This window comes from Durio zibethinus, chromosome 28 (assembly GCF_047325235.1).
Source record: "Durio zibethinus cultivar Kanyao isolate XHJ-2024 chromosome 28, ASM4732523v1, whole genome shotgun sequence".
Classification (NCBI taxonomy): Eukaryota; Viridiplantae; Streptophyta; class Magnoliopsida; order Malvales; family Malvaceae; genus Durio; species Durio zibethinus.
In genome coordinates, this window is record NC_143189.1 from 16,253,279 (window position 1) to 16,272,069 (window position 18,791).

The 18,791-nt window shown below is 31.4% G+C and overlaps 1 protein-coding gene across 2 annotated transcripts; it reads left to right on the forward strand.

Moving 5' to 3' along the window:
- Positions 1–7,728: 7,728 nt before the first annotated feature.
- On the forward strand, positions 7,729–17,721 carry LOC111280366 (uncharacterized). 2 transcript variants are annotated; one of them, XM_022867681.2, is made up of 7 exons: positions 7,729–7,925; positions 8,049–8,263; positions 9,175–9,838; positions 10,396–10,738; positions 12,539–12,630; positions 15,568–15,762; positions 16,853–17,721. In XM_022867681.2, exons 1-7 carry the CDS (start codon positions 7,752–7,754, stop codon positions 17,465–17,467), a joined length of 2,298 nt encoding a protein of 765 aa, XP_022723416.2. In that variant the 5' UTR covers positions 7,729–7,751; the 3' UTR covers positions 17,468–17,721. The 2 variants fall into 2 exon arrangements, with proteins under 2 accessions (XP_022723416.2, XP_089612999.1); XM_089756873.1 differs by lacking the exon at positions 15,568–15,762.
- The last annotated feature ends 1,070 nt before the right edge of the window (positions 17,722–18,791 follow it).

Below are 18,791 nucleotides of genomic sequence, written 5' to 3' on the forward strand. Positions count from 1 at the left end.
TATTTGGTTTTTGGTTGTTTAATGACTTGTTACGTGCATTAGCATTATAAATTATCATTTATATGTCATCTTTAATTATGTTCATGCATTTATATTTGATATTTGCATTTTATTAATCTTTTCAAAAGATTGATAAAAATCAAATTTTTTAGAAAAAATATGAAATTTGAGCTTGCTTTGAAAGTCTGTCTAAATGTGAAAAATTTTAGAGAAGTTCGTAAAAACCCTAAACCCTAAACAAAAACTTAAGCTTTAAATCTTAAACCTTAAACCCTAAAATAAAAAATGTTAAACCCTAAACACAAGACCTAAACTCTAACCTTTAAACCCCTAAAACAAAGACTTAAATCCAAAATTTACCCAAACCCAAAATTCAATCCAAATACCAAAAATCATTTCAAAATTTAAGGATTTGTATGAAAACCACATATGAAATAATCTATTCTAAAATGTCGCCTAGAGGATGAAGTATTTAGAAAATTTTATTTCATTAAGTTTTTCATATGATTCCTTAATAAAAAATAATAATAAGATCAAACAAAAGAATAAAAATAAAAATAGGATCTTAAATATAAATAATTGCACCCAAACTCTGTTTAAAGGTTGGAGAGTATGGGTGGTCTCTTTATATTTAAGAACACAATCCCAAAATTGTATTTCATTGTCCTGCATTCATTTGTATATGTTTATTTTTAAATTATTATTTGCATTTATTCCATATGCTCATATTTTTTAATTGTTACTATTTTTTCTTTGTTAATTGTAATATCATCCTTTTTTTGCATAAAATTTTTTTTATGGAAAATGTTACTTAAAAAATGAATCTGAAAATAAAACTAAAATAATATTTCAAGAGAAATAATTTTTAGTAATTTGTCTAGATGTGTTATAACGATTTTGGGATTATCAGACGTAAAAGAGTTTTAAAATCGAAATAAATGAGGGAGTCGCTACCAGTATTTATTAGGGTGTGATTGACCATCCAAAAGTTTATCTTTTTAATAAAACTATAAAAAATGAGTTTAAAGTTTATTAAAAAGATAAATTTTAGTCTACGAAAAACTAGATTGGGTCTGGGAGTCGGTTACATATGGGAAATGATTAGCACCCCTACAATGCCCATAAATTGGTACCATTTAATTATGTGCTATTTTCGATGTTGGATAAAAATGGTTTCAATTCGAAATTCAACATTAATTCCCTTCATTTTAAAAAATAAATTTTGGTTAAAATTCATTTTTTAGGAATATTGAAGAAATCTTTAAGTTAAAAAATTATCTAAGAATTCTCCAACATCTAGGCAGAATTTAAAATAACTCTTTTCGCTTAAGATTTGACACAACATTCCTTAAAATAAAAAATAACACTCTTTGTGGAAGATAATTATTGGTGACTCTCCAACATCTAGGTAAAATACCAAGAATTATTTCCTTTGGGATGTTATTTTCGTTTTATTTTATAATATTATAATTTTTTTTAAAAAATTGTATTATTCTTTTTTATTATAAAATATTTTATCATCAAATAATAAATAAAAATTAAAGAGAGAATAACGCAGACAATTATCGATGATAACACGCTAACGTACGTATGTTAATGAATGTCATGTAAAATGAAATACAATTTAAAAATTAGATTCTTAAGTATAATGAGACCACCTTGACTTTTCAACATCTAGGCAGAGCTTAAGTGCGACTGTTTATATTTAAGATCTCAATTTACTGCTATACTTTTTATTTATTAAAGTTATTATTAATGTGAATTAAGAACTCGTATGAAAAACTTAATGAAATAAAGTTTCCTAAATACCCCATCATCTAGGCAGCATTCGAAAACAAATAATTTCAAATGAGATTTTCACACTCATACGTGTCTTTAGGATTTTTAGAATGTTTTTAGTAAGGGCTTGAGTAGAGGTTTTAAGGGTTAGGGTTTCAAGATTTTGAAAATTCAAAATTTAGGGTTTTGGTTTGAGTTTTGAGGGTTTTAGGGTTTGGTTTAAGATTTAGAGGGTCTTAAAGCTTGAATTTTAGGGTATGGAAGGTTTAGGATTTTGATTTTAGAGTTTGGAGATTTTAGGGTTTTAGTTTTAAAAAATAGAGGTTTGGGGTTTTGATTTAAGAGTTCGGATTTTAGGGGGTTTCAGATTAAAAGGATTTTGGATTTTAGGAGGTTTCAGATTTTAAGGGGTTTGGATTTTAAGGGTTTTAGAATCCTAGGATATTTAAGAATTAGTATTTAAGGTTTCGTTTTTAAGAAAATGTGAACGTATCTAAAAATCCCTAATATCTAGACGAATTTTCGGAGCAAGTTCGATTTTAGCGATTTTTGAAAATCAATCGAAAATTTCTCATATATATTTTTTTATGAAAATTTATTAATAATAATTCCCTAACATCTAGGCAGAATTATTTATTTAAGAATATGTTCTGATTCCTTCTAACATCTAGATAGGAAAAATAAGAAAAATTATTATTTTATTATTATTATTTTTTAGAGCCTTTTTAATATATATTTTTAATTATTATCTTACTTGTTTTCATTTTTATTATTATTAAAATAATTAAATATTTATTCTAACAAATTTAAAATTTTATCTTAACAAATTTAAAAATTTATCATGCATAAATATAAAAAAATACTCAAAATAACAATAATAATAATATATAAAAAAAATTAAAAAATTAAAAAAATTTTTTTTTTACTTGAATCAGATTGGTTAACGATCCGGTCAACGACAGTTTGGTTGGACCGAAAAGGGTTCTGTTCGACGTGCGATTCGGTTGAGCCAGCTGAAGAGCGGTTCGAGCCGGTTTAGGGAGCGGTTCGATCCGATCTGATCAAACTGGTTTAGAGCTGCTAAGGAGACGGGTTGGCGGGTCGATTACGTAGACCCTAGGTTGGGTTTGGGTCCACACGCGGATCCTTCCCTACCCAAACAATGTCGTTTTGAGCTTTACTTTTCTATATATAATGTAAAAAATTTTTTTGGTTCATTTTTCCTCTGTTTCAGAAAAAAAAAAAGAGAGCTTTGGGGAGAGCTCCAGAGCTCTCTCGCCGTCATATCATTGAACTGTCACGTAGCCGCCCCTGGGTCACCGTCGGCAGTCGTTTTCGATCGTAAAAAAATGTAAAAAATATTCTGAAAGCTCTCTTCAACGTCTTTTTTTCAGATCTGGCTTTCTTGTCGCCAGAAACAGCCCCGATCATTATAGATTAAGGCTCAAAGTTTTCTAAGTTTTTTGTTTTCCTTTTTTTTTTAAAACCCGTACTAACAGTCTCTTTTCTTTGTTGTAGGCAAACTTGGCGCTGAGGTTCCTCTCTACGGGGAGGACTGTGTTGTTATTTTTTTGGTTTTTCTGTTTGGGTATTGGGGGTGGTTTGTTTGCGTTTTTAGCTTATGTCTGAGAGGGTTTTTTTTTTTAGGGAACAAAATGAGCTGGATTTTTTTTTGGCGATTTTTGAGAGAGCGAAAGGGGAAAAAAGCTGGATATTTTATAGATGGGGATCTGGGTAGCTGTAGGTAGGCTGGGGTAGGTTGTAGAGGTGACTGTCTGATCTGATGGCTGGACAGGGGACTGGATAGGGGTCGAGGGTTGGATAAGGACGACGACGATGTCGTAACATCCTTCTATTTTTTATCCCTCTTCTCTTCTTCTTTTTGTTTTAATTATTATTTTAATAGTTTTAATTTTTAATTAAATCAATATTATTATTAATATTATTATCAAAATTATTATTAATATTAAACTGAAAATGAAAACAGTAGACCCAGACAAAATCGATGTCTACAAGATGTTGAAAAGTCATCAATAATTATCATCTCCAAAGAATTTTTTTTTTATTTTTAAGAAATGTCATAGTGAATCTTAAGCAAAAAAAGTTTTCTTTAAATTCTATCTAGACATTAAAAAATTTTGAGATAATTCTTTAGTTTAAAGATTTTTCTCAATATTCCTAAATAAAGATTCTTATAAATTGATTTTCTTTTTCAAAAAATGAAAGGAATTATTATTAAATTTCAAATTAAATCCAATTTTATTCAACATCCAAAACAACATATGGTTAATTGGTATTGCTTTTTAATGGGCGTTGTGGGGGTGTTAATCTTTTCGCACGCATAATTGTACTCTCGAATCCAACTCTATTTTCAAAGATCAAAAATATTTTTTGGATAAAGCTCAAATTAATTTTTTGATTTTATTAAAAGATAAACTTTTTAGGTGACTAATCACACTTAACAAAAAAGATTGTTGATGATTTCTTGTTTTTCTTAATTTTCAAAGTTTTTTATGTCTTGTGGTTAGGTTCATTGACTCACACATTGTGATAGCTTGGTGACTCTACTGGAATGCTTTTGAGAGTCAGGCAAAAAATTTATCATGCATTATCTGAAGTTTTGGATTTAATGGTTTAGTTGATATTTAATTTTAATTCCTTTCATTTTAATTATTTCGAAAAATAACGCATATTGGTTACATCCATACATCGATTTTATCATTTATTTTTCTTTACTTATATTATTTTAATTGTAATATTTTCCCATACACTTTGTATATTCACTTGTATGTATGAGTTATAGACTCGAGTTTTGTCCCTAGTAAGAGGAAGTAAAGTAGATACATTCTCGTAAGGTGATAACTTTTGTATTTGCTAACGAAACACTCTCACTCAGATTGAATCTTTTTCGTTTGTACCTTATAATAGATGATGATCAAAGTGCTTTACTAGTCTGTAATAGACGATAATGTGAATAACAATCTAAGAACTTTTAAATGTACAAATTCTAACCCAGCTTATAGTGAACCTTAGGAAGGCTAACTTAGGGTAGAGTCATGTGAAACCTTCTTGTAGAAAAATATTTTAGTTAGGACACATGAGGAACATTCGGATAGTATGTATTTAGGGGTAATAATAACTCAAATAAGGCTAAAATTTTGAAAAAAAAAAAAGAAACAAAAGAAAAATTTTCTTCCAATAATTTGTTTTAACATGCATTTTGATTCATCTAGTGCTTGTCTAAAATTTACATTTTCAAAAAAATATTTTTTTACTATTTTCTAATAAAAACAAAAGCATGTTTTTTTTAAAAAAGATGGGTTTCTTATTTTCTTTGTTTATTGGCCAAATAATAAAAGCATAAACATGAAAAAATTCTTGAATTTTAGTCATTTTATGTGCTTTTTTTTTTATAGGAAATGTTTTCTTGAATTATTATTTCTTTCTATAGAAAAAAATGAAGAAAAGAACGAAAGCTTTGATTTTGAAAGTTATTTATTTGATCTTTTTTATGTTCATTCTCATCATTTTTTACATTTAAAAATAATAAGTTTGTACATATACTTCATGGTAGTGTCGATTTTATTAGATTTGCATAACACATGCATTACACTTCATGTAAATATATTTTATTATGCATATAATATGTTAAGGCATTTTATAAAAATATGATTACATTAGTTATAGGAATATATCTTATTACTCAAAAAGTATGTCATTGCACTTCAAGCATGTGGATTCGTAAATGATATGATTTTATAAAACATACATTGTACAGATTGTATTTTTTGTAAACATATCTCATCACTCCTGCAATAGAACATTACATTTTTTGCATGCATAGTTACGGGAGATGTAACTTTTATCTTTTGGGCTTTGTACATATGAGAATCCATAATGTTGAATTTGTTCATATAGATAATTAAATATTTAGGATAACAAGTTCTAATATATCATATATGTTTAGAATAATTTGAAGTCCTTATTATTATTTTTTTTTGTGATTTTTTAAGTCAATTAGGATTGAAAAATGGATAGAGAGAGATCTTGCATTTATCATTAACTAGACTCATATTGGTACATTATTGATAAGTTCTTGAAAGGAGTGGAAGGAGTTGAAGGGTATATAAATTTTGTATTTTTCTCAAACGGAGTATGTTAATAGGATAGAATTAAATGTTTTTGCACCAAATGTTAAAATAAACAATTTTATCAATTGGATGGTGTACACAAACACCTTTATTATAAAATTTTTGCATTGATTACACAAATTGGTATGCATATAAAGAAGTTCAACAAGGTAATCATCAATAAGTAAAAGATGAAGAATTTGATTTAATATATCAAGTACAAAAACAAAATCTATATGCCAAAATGGTTATAGATGCTCTATTTTCAAATTTTGACTCAAGTGTTAATTTTGGTAATAAGTCAAGATTTGAGGAGTAACAACTGAATTCCAAGGCACCGAACTTTTGTTTTTTGATGAATGATGTAGATGAATTGTTGTGGCCAAGTTGCTATGTTACAATTTTTAAATAGCGAGTCACAGTTTAATATGAGTGAAACATGTTTTAATTGTTTCATGATGATGATAAGGGGTATACTTCTAAAAGATGATAATTTATTGAAAAACTTCCACCGAATGAAGAAAAAAGTGGTGAAATTTAATTTGATTTAGTAACAATATATGCATGTGAGAACAATTGCATCTTGTTTTATAAAAAGAATGCCAATTTAATTTATTGTTCAATATGTAGTCATCCTCGATAGAAACCGAGCAAATCAAATAGGTAAGACCAAAGAAAATTCTTTACAAGATTTTGCATTACTTGTCTCTTATACCAAGATTTCAAAGGCTTTATATATAAAAAATAATTACAAAATCTATGACATTACATGCACATAATTGGAGTCATAATGGAATGCTCATTCATTAGGTTAATTGCAAGGCTTTGCAGCCTTTTCAGTTGTACAGTTGAATCTTGAAATGTGAGATGAGGTTTATATGTTAATGGTTTTGTCTATTTCATTTGGCCATAAGATTTTATTATTGTTGGCAGGTTATGCTTGTTGTATATAATTTATCTTCATGGATGTGTATAAAACAACTGTATTTGTCTTTTAGCATGATCATTTTGGAAAAAAGTAGTCCATCATAAAGTATAGATATTTTTTTAAGGCTTTTAATAGATGAGATACAAATATTGTGGAATAATGGTGTTGGGAGTTATAATACTAATGTGAAACAAAATTTTTTTTTTATCTAAGAATAGTATTGTTATGGATAATTAATGATTTTTTTACGTATAGCATATTATCTGAATGGAATACCAATAGAAGATTATCATGTCTTTAATGATGGAGCATATAAAGGCATTTAGATTGAATTATGAAAAAAAACCTTACTTCGTTATTGTAATCTATGGTTTTTGTATCCTAATAATCTTTTTAGGAGAAAAAAAAAGAATTTTTGAGTATAATCCTTGATTAAGAAATTGTCAGATGAAGTACATATAAAATATCTCATTTGACACAAAATGCTCCGAATATAAAAACTAAGCATGCCACCGCTTGTTACTTTAATAGATCTTTTTGCTTTCGTATTAGATAATACACAACTCAAGTGTTGTTTAAGCTTTTGATTAGAAGAAAATTTTTACCACAATTTTGTCTAATAAGGATGAAATTAATAAAAATAAATGTTTAGAAATTTAATTGATTGAAAAAAATGATAAAAATTCAAATAATTATTGAATTTTGGTTGGAAAGTTTTTTTTTTTACGCTTTAAACTTTTATTCTAGTGCATTAATAAAGGAAAAAAGAATAAGCACGCCGAGAATATAGAAAACAAAATTCCTTTGGAATTTATTATTTTATTCTTAACTAAAATAACTTACCCCGTAAGAAAGAAAGAATAAATAGTGTGAGAAACATTCCCAAGAGTTGAATCAAATCGAAGAAGGATAGGATGTTGATTGTGTTCGTTGTTGGGTTGGTTGTCGGTGTGTTTGCATTCCTCAGTTTGGAAGTCTTGGGAGTGTTGTTTGTGTTAAATCGATTGAACCGGAAGATCAAACAAGAATCTGATGCAGCCCACAATCCCCAACCCCAACTGTCCCTTGATTTCCCTTACAACAAGCAGGTATTTCCCCATCTCCTCTCTTGGCTCTGATTTTTTTCTATCAAGCAGGTATTTCCCCATCTCCTCTCTTGGCTCTGATTTTTTTCTATCTAAGATTTTTACTTCATTTCTGTCCTGTCTTAGGGGATTGTCTGGGTTCTTGAATCGGACAAAATTCCACCCAGAGAGCACAAGCGGAAAAAGGACATGCCGTTGGAGGTTACTCCTGCTCGAAAACATGCCAAAATCCAACACACCAACCTTATTTTGACACATTCTGATGCTTCCCGCACAACTATTCCCCTCAAGGGCTGCGTCATTGAGGCTGTTTCTGCTACTAACTTACCCTCAAGGAAATGGTATTGTGCCCCTTTCTTTCACTTTTATTTCTTGTTTCAATGCCCATGTATTTAGAACACCATTTCTTACTTCAATCTCAAGCCTATCCATCCTGCTGGTGCCGAGCTCTCTTGGTGAGTGCAGAAACCTGAAATCACAAGTTGGTCTTGTGACAGGTCGGTTGATAGCAAAGGCCGGAGGTTTTTCTGGCGTTTGTACACCAACACTTAAGTCAGTGCTTGGAATGAGAAGGAGAGAAAACTGGAAAGTAGATATGAAAGAATGAATTGGTTATATCTATAGGAGTGGGGTTATTTATACCTGTGTAGTGAGGGTGTTGGACATAGGTTGCCCCAGGTCCAAGTCACAGTGTTAGGGCTGACGTTGCTGGCCAGAGTTGAGCTGGCAGCCAACGACCCAATTGGAGGTGACAAGTCAGCATTTCCACATGATATCAAGTGGTCAGCTGAGGTAGTGATGTGGAGCCCGGGACTTCAGGTTGGCTTGATATGTTAGCTTGGGTCAAATTAACAAAATTGCTCCCGTTTGATGACTCACATTCTAGGGCAAAATACTTGGACCACAAAATGCTCCTAACACATCCCATCCTTTTGCTTTAGGTTGTAAGTTCAAAGATTGGATTTCAAAAGGAATTCTTTTCAAAACTATCAACTTATCCCTCTGCAAATTATTATGTCCGCAATGAGTCAAACAGTAACATCAGTGATTATTTTCTCATTCTGTGAAATAAAGGTTTTGTTGACATGACATCATTGTCATTCTGAAGAATGTATGTGCCACACTTGGTTTGCCACCTTCATGTCATACTATACCATTCTGATGTGACATAATCTAACCTGTCGTTCTAGTTATGCACCTTCAAAATTTTGACGTTGCTTCATTCCTTTGCCTTGTATTGATGGTTTGACAGGGCCAAGAGATTTCCCATAAAAGTGGAAAGCAAGACTTCGCCAATCTACAATGGCGGTAAAATCATTTACCTGTATCTGGAGACTTCCTCGGAGAAGGAGTCATGGTGCAAAGGTCTTCGTCTTGCTTCATGTGAGGACAAAGAAAAGCTGAACTGGTTCACCAAGTTGAATGTGGACTTCCATGCTTACCTGGCATCTTTGAATGCTGGATATCCCTCATTTATGAAACCCTCCTTAGGTTTCAGTGCTGAGCCAACAGATAAGGGAAATAGGTTTGATGTATCTTCATCAAAAGTTAGATTATTTTGGAGAAAGCTGTCAAGAAAGACATCAAAACCTGGTATAGAAAATAAGGGAATTTGGACTTCTCAGTCTGCCCGTGAAGAGAGAAAGGCTTGTGAGAAACAGCCTCCATTCCAAGATTCAGTGACAAACAAGGTGACTAATAGTTCGACTGAAGAAAATATTGCATTTACATTACCACATGGTTTTCCTCGTTCAGCAAGTCAAAGTTGTACTTCTGTTGCTTCTGATGCTGATTCTGAACAAGACAGACTTAATTTCGATGAAGGAACACTCTGTTGGAACTTGTTAATTTCTCGAATCTTTTTTGATATCAAAGGCAATGAAGGGTTGAAAAGTTCCTTTCAAACACGGATTCAGGTTGGACAGTCACTAAATTCAGACTTGGTGTTTTTCTTTTTTGTTTGTGCGTGGTTTTGCTTCTTCATGTTTCTTGTTGGTTCATTAGTTGTATGTTTTGATTCAGTCTACTCTGGCTCTGCTTGTTTGATTCCACCCTGCTGAAGGATAAAATGGAACTTATTTTCTGCTGCTAGGTATAGTTATGTTTACATTTTTTTTTTGTTGTTAAAAAAATTGCATCTTGAGTATTTGATTTATTTTCATGCCAAAAAAGGAGAAAAGAAACTTGTTTTGTTCTTTTTTTCAAGGGTTGTATTTTTAGTTTCTTGGTTCAACCTCTCCTTTTATTCGTACATTTACCTGGGATGGCAAATTTCTGGTTTTTATCCAGTATTTTGGTTGTCAATGCAGAATACATTTCTCTTGTATGTACTATTATTGCTGCATTGATGTTTTGATTCAGATATTCAATGGCCATTTTACCTTCTTCTTTTTTATTTAAATAGCTCTTCTGAAAAGTATTTGAACGTGCATTCGAAGAAAGTTCTGATTATTTTTATGATTTGATATAACAGAGAACATTGTCCAATATGAGGACCCCTAGTTACATAGGTGAAGTCATTTGTACTGACATAGACATTGGGAATCTCCCACCTTATATCCATGCGATGAGGCTCCTTGCCACAGACATGAATGAGGTATGGGCATTTGAAGTTGATGCTGAATATTCTGGTGGAATTCTGTTAGATGTTGAGACAAGACTTGAAGTTCGTGACCTAGACTTTCAAAAAGGCATAGTAGATACAAATTCAGAATCAAATTCTGTTGAGAATATGTCTTCAGACCTTCTTGAAGGCTTTGAGCATTTTGGAAAGCATTTGAATCTTCCTAAAGAGGATGAGGTTGAACCTAAAGTTGGTTAGTATACTAATGATATTGAATATTTATGCACTTCCCCATCAACATGGCTCAACAGATCTGTGTGATACATAAATGTGGTTTGTTAATTGTTTAATTATGTAGTAATTGTCAAAAAACATGTATTTCCATTTATGTTGAAAACACTTGGACAAACGTTGGCAAAGATCAAAATTTGCACCCACTATAGGAGCTTATAAATCACTACTTGAAGAAATTCCTAGATGGAAGGCCTTGCTGACTCCAAATCTGTGTCTGGTGTTGTTTTCTCTTGGTATCTTTCCATTAATGATGTCCCTCTCTGTTCAGGAGGTTTATGTAGAGAAGCAGTAGTATGCGTATGAGATGCCTATTCCCAAATGTTTATGAAACACCTACTTTCTTGGTTTCTTGAAATCTGTTTGTATAAGATTACCTACATTAGCCTAGTAGTCAGCTTTGTCATTTGAGGTCCAGTAAACCATGAAAGAGTTATGCAAAGGGAATTAGCCATAGTTAATTGATTTGAGGAATTTTCCCTTAAAAAAATTTATGCTTCTTATTTCAAAGCTGAGATGAGACTGATGTAGGACAGCTTAGCACAGTGTTGAAGGTAGGATTTGAGAGTATGAGGCTAGCGTTTATAGTTAAATTATGCTCTGAAATTCTTAATCAAAACAGGAAAAAATTGAATAAAGAAAAGACCCCTAAGCTTCACATCCAGGGTTCTTTGATTGCATCATACCTAGGATTCCTTAGGAGTCACCTAAGATTGATTGCATCACACAGTAACAGTAGCAATAATGCTGAAAATATCTTCAAAATAATCTATCTTTAAAAAGAAAGAGTATTATTTAAATAGTGTCCTACCCACCCTAATGCTAAAAGAACTAGAACCCCGATTCCTAGTAGGACTTAAGATACTTAGATTCCAAGTAGAAAATTAACAAACTTGACTTAAATACAAAGCCTAGTAGTATAAAGAAAACCAAGCTTAGATACTAAACTGTAATTTTAATGTAAAATAAAAAATATAACATTGGGCCCAATAAATACAATCGAATAACAATATAAAATCTTATGTAAGTTAATCTCTAAATTCTTCTCCGCATTCTTTGCCAGAGATCTTTTCTGAAGTCTGCTTTTATGGCTCCATTAGGGCAGTCTAAAACTATATTGCACCTTATGGTTCTGCTTTTATTTGATCCTAAATATATGCTCATGGAACTGTTATGGTTGGTACCTTGACTTCATTCGCTATCTCCTTATCCGACACGGAAAGACACTTAAAAAAAAGAAATAACAGGAGAGAAATGAAGATTTTCTTAGTTGAAATTATCTCTCTCTAGTTGTTTGTATTTTAGCTGAGGAGAGAAACGAGATGATTTTACAATAATAGAAATTTATATCCTCGATTTATTGATGAACTTCATTGATGTATTTGTAAAATTCTAGTAAATTGTGTTAGTTAGTTTCCTTTATCTTCCAATCTATCTACATTTTGTAGATCTACAAAGTGGTTTAGGAGAGGAATGTATGCATAACGTTTTTTATCCTCTTTTCATTTCTTTCCACTCTTTAATTTTCTACCCTAATGAGTTCAACATTTCACTTTGTTTCCACCACTTTTCTTTATTCAAAGTTGACATATCTTTTACTTTGTGGGCTGCTCTTTGAAAAGCACCCCTTTTGTAGCTTCACCTAATTCATCTAACTATAATTCTGAATTGATCCTCTGCTTGTCTGTTTTTGCTTTCTGTTAATCTGGCTAGGAGAAGTGTGTTATTTTCATCCTTTGATTTCACTCTTTTCGGGTTTCAGATGGTCTAAAAGGCTCTAAAACTACATCGGCAACAAGTTATGTGTCTCAATGGAAGTCTGTACTAAATTCCTTAGCCAAACAAGTTTCACAGGTTTGTGTATAATCTCTTTATACGTATAGGTGTTTCTGCTTAAAGGAACTCATAAAAATGGCATTCAATGGTTATGAAGGTATTTATGTAATTAAAGAAGAAACTTTTGAATATTAATGTAAACGAACACCTCCATCTCCAATTTATAATTTAGCTAAAAATAGATAGTTTAAGATCTTGCAAATTGAAGAAAGAACTTTATAGCTGCCAATTGAAATTCTTTCAACCTGGTATTTGAGGATCTAGAGGGAACCCTTATTTTGTTTCTCAATTGAATGTAGAATAAGGTAACCTATCCTTTCTGCATCTAAATAGTATGCTATTGAACATAGCATAAGACATTTGGATATTAGTTTGTTAGCAAAGGATACTTTAGAAGAGGATTCCCACAAAAATGAAAATGTTGAGATTCATCTATGCACCATAAGAAGTGATAAGAGAAGAGATTCAGTGATAAGAAGGTGCAACTAGCACTATTCATGAAGGTAGTCATGTAATTGCGGAAGAATTATATTAACATTGATTTAAACTGAAAATATTTTATCCCTAAATATATAGTGGTCTAGGAACTTGCAAATTGAAGAATTTTATAGTCATTCCGCAAAATATCTTTTGGCTGGTATCCAAATATCATAGAAAACTTTAGTTGCATGTTATGAAGCACAGAAACAGATATACCCTCCACATATTCGTGTTGTTTCTATGTCTGACATGGATATGCCGTACATTGCTGGATAGGTGTTTTATACTTCCCAATACATTGAAAAATTAAACAAATGAATTTGTTATTTTGGATACAATGTGGATTAAGTTACAAAAATTGAAAGAGAGACAGAAGAAAAGAGGGAGAGAAGTATAAAACAATTCAATCTTCCTTTGGGATTGAGTGATGTTGTTCTACACAGCTGAGACTCAAATTAGAGGTGAAATGTTGGTTAGAAGATTATGTGACACATGGAATGAAAGGAGATGCTGCAGCTGCTAAAGAATATGGAGTTGAAGGAGATGCATCTGTTGTTAAAGAAGATGGAGTTGGAGATGCAACGCTGGTGTTCTGGAGAAGAAGATGAGAAATGAGTTAATAGAGATAGGGCTTAAGTATAAAATTGGGTTGGCTCAAATGGGCTTTTGGGTGGAAGGTTTTAAAGCTTATTGCGTTAGAATTTTAGGCTTACAAAACAATTGACTAGATGAAACAAAATGCCATAATTTTATTTAAGTTATAGTAAAATTATCTGAAGACTCTATGATAACAAAATGCTATAATTTATCAATTAATATATTTGATAGATTTTAATGCATACCGTCTAAATTTATATAAAAATTAATAAAAATTTATTTTAAAATATTTTCTAATGAATAATTAATTAAATTATACACATTAAATTTATATTTTATTGTTGGATCCCACTGTGTCATGTCCTAATTTTTCAAAAGTTGTTGTGTCATTGTATTCATATCATGTTGTACCCTTTTCCGCATCTGTATTCGTGCTTCCTAGGTTAAATGCATTAATTAATTGTAGTACTGGAGCATAAACATGGACACATGACACAAGTACGACACAATACGGATATGGGAACATGTCAGATTTTTTAAAAATTAGGATACAATATATAACAAGATATGGCAAGATACTTCAAATACAAAAAATGATATTCTGAAATATGAGGAAGAAAAAAAGAGATTGTGAAATGATGCAAAACAATCATAAGTTAGTTTAGTTGAACATCATCTGGTTTAGTAACGGGAAAAGGGAATCAAATACTCTGTAAAAATTGTCATATGCTGACTTTGCTTTGATCAAAAAATTTTCAACTTTGACCTCTATCATTTTAAATATTCTAATTAGTTAAATTTTATAAAATATATTTGAAAACTAGCTCATTCAAAGTTTTTAGAAAATATTATTCATATTTTATCTTTTACAAAAATAAAATACAAAAGGGTCAAAGTTTTAAATCTTTTACCAATAAAAAGTCAACTTGCAACAAGTTTTTTTGGGATGGAGGGAGTAATAGTTAGTTCAGTTTGATTGAAAAATATCAGTAATAAGAATAATACAATCATAAGAGTGGAACTGTTATATTGTTGGATAGATCAAACATGTTACTGGATTAGGAGGTCAGGGCTGCTGAAATTATTGCCGGAAGCAATTAGCATATGTGCTTTTGGATTAGCATTTAGGTGTCATGATTGTTTCCAGCTGATTTTGTGGAAACTGGCTTTTATGAATTGGGAATGGTTTAAAAATATGAAATATTGTAGCAAATTTGAAGCTATGGGTCTGTGTATGTTGCTGTGAATTGTAATTGAAGGGCAATAGCAGGCTTTGATTTGTGATTCTGGGGTTTCTGATCAATGGCAAGGAGGGTTATGTCTTGGAATATTAGAAATTTAAGCATCTGGATCTGACTAGTGAGGCTAGTAGCCTGCAGAAAATCATATGAAACCAGACGAGTAAACCATTACAAAATAGAGATTTTAACCAAATAATCATATTTCAATAGGAAAATGATTCTTGAATTTGGTTGACAATTAAAAAACTCAGATCATGAAGATCAGAAAGCAGGCAAATGAGATTTGCTGAAGCAAAAATATGATTCATTTGTTGTTGTAGGGGCTTCTGATTCGGCCCCTCAATCTCAGTAGGATGGTTCATATATTATTAATGTAATGATTTGTCATGCCATAATGTTCTTAACAAACTCAGCTGATATTTGTGTATTAGCGTTATCCCAGGTCATCAAATGGATTATGGATGGACTAGTAAACTATGTAAACAAAAAACTGCTACTATATGGATGTTTCATCATGTTATAATGAGTTGAACGTACTATTAATATATCACTATTAAAATTTATTCCATAACATCTGTCACTGAAAAGAAAATGTTTTCTTTTATGTGCTTAAACTAATTGATATATCAAACTGTAGGTGCCTTTGTCTTTGTCAATAAAGGTTGCATCTCTTCGAGGAACATTGCGGTTATATATAAAGCCACCTCCTTCTGATCAGTTATGGTTTGGCTTCACATCCATGCCTGATATAGAGTTTGACCTTGAGTCTTCTGTTGGGGAACACAAGATTACTAGTACACATATTGCTTTATTCTTGATCAGTCGGTTTAAGGTATGAATATCATTTGTTACATAGTGACATATTGCTGGAAGAGAAACGTATTTCTTATTATTTTGTTTTATTCCTTAGTTGGCTTAATTAAAATTTCCTTGTGGAAGAGTAAAAAAGATGTTTATAAAAAAATGGAATTGTGTTTTAAAAGAAAAGAGGAAGTTACGTGATTATTGATTAAAAAGAAGTGATTAGTTGTCTTTTTTTTGCACGAGCATGTGAAACAAAAAAAAATAAAATGAAAAGACATGTGTCCCTACTTTTATATTTATTATTGTAATTTTATTTGGTTTTGAATAAAAAGAAGTGATTAGTTGTCTCTTTTTTTTCAAGTGCATGTGAAACACAAAAGAAGATGAAAAGATATGTGTCCCTAGTTTTATATTTATTATTGCAAGTTTATTTGGTTTTAAAGTAATTTTATCAGCTGAGTTGATCTTATCTAACTTGCAATACCAAACTAAGAAATTGACATTATGTATTATTAATATAAATTCTCTCCCCACCACCCCTCCCCTAGCAAGAGAAGGAGAAGGCTTACAGTCCTACTGTCTTTTCTAATACACTTTATGTTCCCTAGTGTTTTAAGAAAGAAAAGATTTTAACTTTGTTACTGTATTTTATCCAACTTTTATCTTTCTCCTTTTATGCTGATACACACTTTGTTCAGCAAATAGGAAAATCTTGGAGTATTTTGTTTTACCACATTTCCACTTGTTAGGGTGTTTGCTGCACGTCATATCTTTTTCTAATCTTCTATTGCATAGACATATTTTGGAATACTGAGATTGAAGATGGTATGGTTCTTGATTGTTCATATTGTTAAGTTTTGTTGGCTAAATTTGCCCCTTCAATTGTTTATATAATATTATTTTGGTCAATCACAATCATCTTCTTACAAGTCAACTCATGCCTATGTAAAGTATTTTCCCTGAGTATGATCTTTTATCTCTTGCCTCTGGGCATTGCCCCAGCTATAGAAAACATATAATGAGCTATTTGTCTCAATTTTCATTGCTGGACTTAGCATTGATCCAATGAAAGAAAACTGCCGAGTAGGCTTCTGCTGATGGTTCCGTCACTTGCGCAGGCAGCTATACGGGAAACTATGGTGCTTCCAAACTGTGAAAGTGTTTGCATTCCCTGGATGTTAGCAGAAAAAGATGATTGGGTCCCAAGGAAAGTTGCCCCATATATATGGCTTAATCAAGAAGCAGTTGCTGATAATAACATTGTGCGTGAAGCTCTAGGTCCTCAACTTACTGAATCAAAAGCAAAGGAAAATAGTAGATCCTCGAGTTCTCATCCAGAAAGCAAGCATCTAAAGCCAAATGCGGATTCCTTTCAGCTGCCAGTCATTGAGCCAAAAGCCATACCGTCATCAGGCTCTGAGGTGTCTTCTTCTTCTTCTTCTACTGTAAGGAATAAGTCCTTGCAAGATCTAAAAACTCCCCTTCTTGCAACTGATGAAGCAGGCCAGCAGAATAGACAGGAAGCTTTGGATTCTCAGTCATTATCTAGGTCTTTGACAGAGGTTGAAAGGCTGAGTGATGTAATTGATGAGAATGATTCGAGGGCAAAGAAGATGGGGAGGAGGGCAAGGATGCTTGACTTGGGGAAGAAAATGGGAGAGAAACTTGAAGAAAAGAGGCGTCACATTGAAGAAAAGAGTAGGCATATTGTTGAGAAGATGAGAGGACCTTGACTCAACTGAAACAAAAACTAACAGCGGAAATTCACAAGGCATTCTTCATGCTTTCTCTCGTTTTCTGCTTAAAATGTCCTAAATGAAGAGCTAGCTATATCAAAGGAATAGTATTACTATAGGAGGATGAGTGAGCTTTATTTGGTTATTAGTTAACCCATTCAAATACTTTTGTTATCTAATTTTCACCATGGTTATAAATTACATATGTAAATGTATAGAAAGTTGAGAAGATATCTTTGGCTTCAACTACACGTATCATGTGTATTTTTAAAATATGAAATAATTTATTTTGCTATGGACTCATAAGTAGATCTGATAATTTAAAATATTATACGGTGACATGATATAAACATAATACGAATAAAGTATATAAAGATAATATGATTTAAAATTTTAAAAAAATCATAAAAAGATTTAATAAAATCAAAAAATTATATTTTATATTTTCATATTCACAAAAATTGTGATATGTAATTTTGGTGTAAAATATGATATAAATGTAATAATTTATACGATACGATAATACGAATTGTTAGGTTTAATCATAAGTCTCTTTGTTTGTTGAAACCTTGGAAGTCCACTCATGCATGCCTGTCGAAACCTTGCCACAAACTTCATTCAAACACAGAAAACTGCCCTAACCCAATCAATGATTGCTCACTCGAGACTAAGAGAAGCAATAACCAGAAAGCCAAAAATCTTCTTCTGGTTGGTATTATCTTACGTAGTTGAAAGTTGTGTTCATTGGTCATTTCAATCTTCTATGGCACAAAATTGGTTGACCATCTTCAATTGAACAGCTACTTATTATTATTATTATTTTGTCTTACAGTGTGATGGAAGAAGATATATGATTTTATAGCATGAGTAGTGTTTTATTTAGCTAGTTGAATACAATGGAATGCCTCAGGATTTGAAATTCTAACCACATGATGGATCAGTCTAGGAATTTTTCATAGGAGCAGGATCCTCAGGTTATCTATTGGATAGCCAAAATGTTGTAGAAATTTTAGATAGGGTGGGTTTGGTTTTAATTATTTGTTAATCTGTACTTGATTGGAACATTGATTAGATTATCTTCCACCCATTATATGAGGTAGTAAAGCTAGCTCAACCCAAATATGCATCAATGATCTTTAAAATGATGTAAAACTTTGAAATGACCTATCATTAATCGAATGAACCCAAGCTTGAATTGACGTTGAATCAAATATGGACCTGAGTTTTAACATAATTAAAGAAGCTTTCATCATTTTTTCCCTAATATTAAAAATAAAGTTTATAGGATAAGAAAGGCATTTTCGTCCTTGTACAAAATTCA

Bases quoted from the DNA above. Each gene is read 5' to 3' on its own strand.
- LOC111280366 (XM_022867681.2), top strand. From the start codon at position 7,752: ATGTTGATTGTGTTCGTTGTTGGGTTGGTTGTCGGTGTGTTTGCATTC. The intron at 7,926-8,048 runs GTATTTCCCCAT...GTCCTGTCTTAG, and splicing joins ATTTCCCTTACAACAAGCAG to GGGATTGTCTGGGTTCTTGA. The intron at 15,763-16,852 runs GTATGAATATCA...TCACTTGCGCAG, and splicing joins TCTTGATCAGTCGGTTTAAG to GCAGCTATACGGGAAACTAT.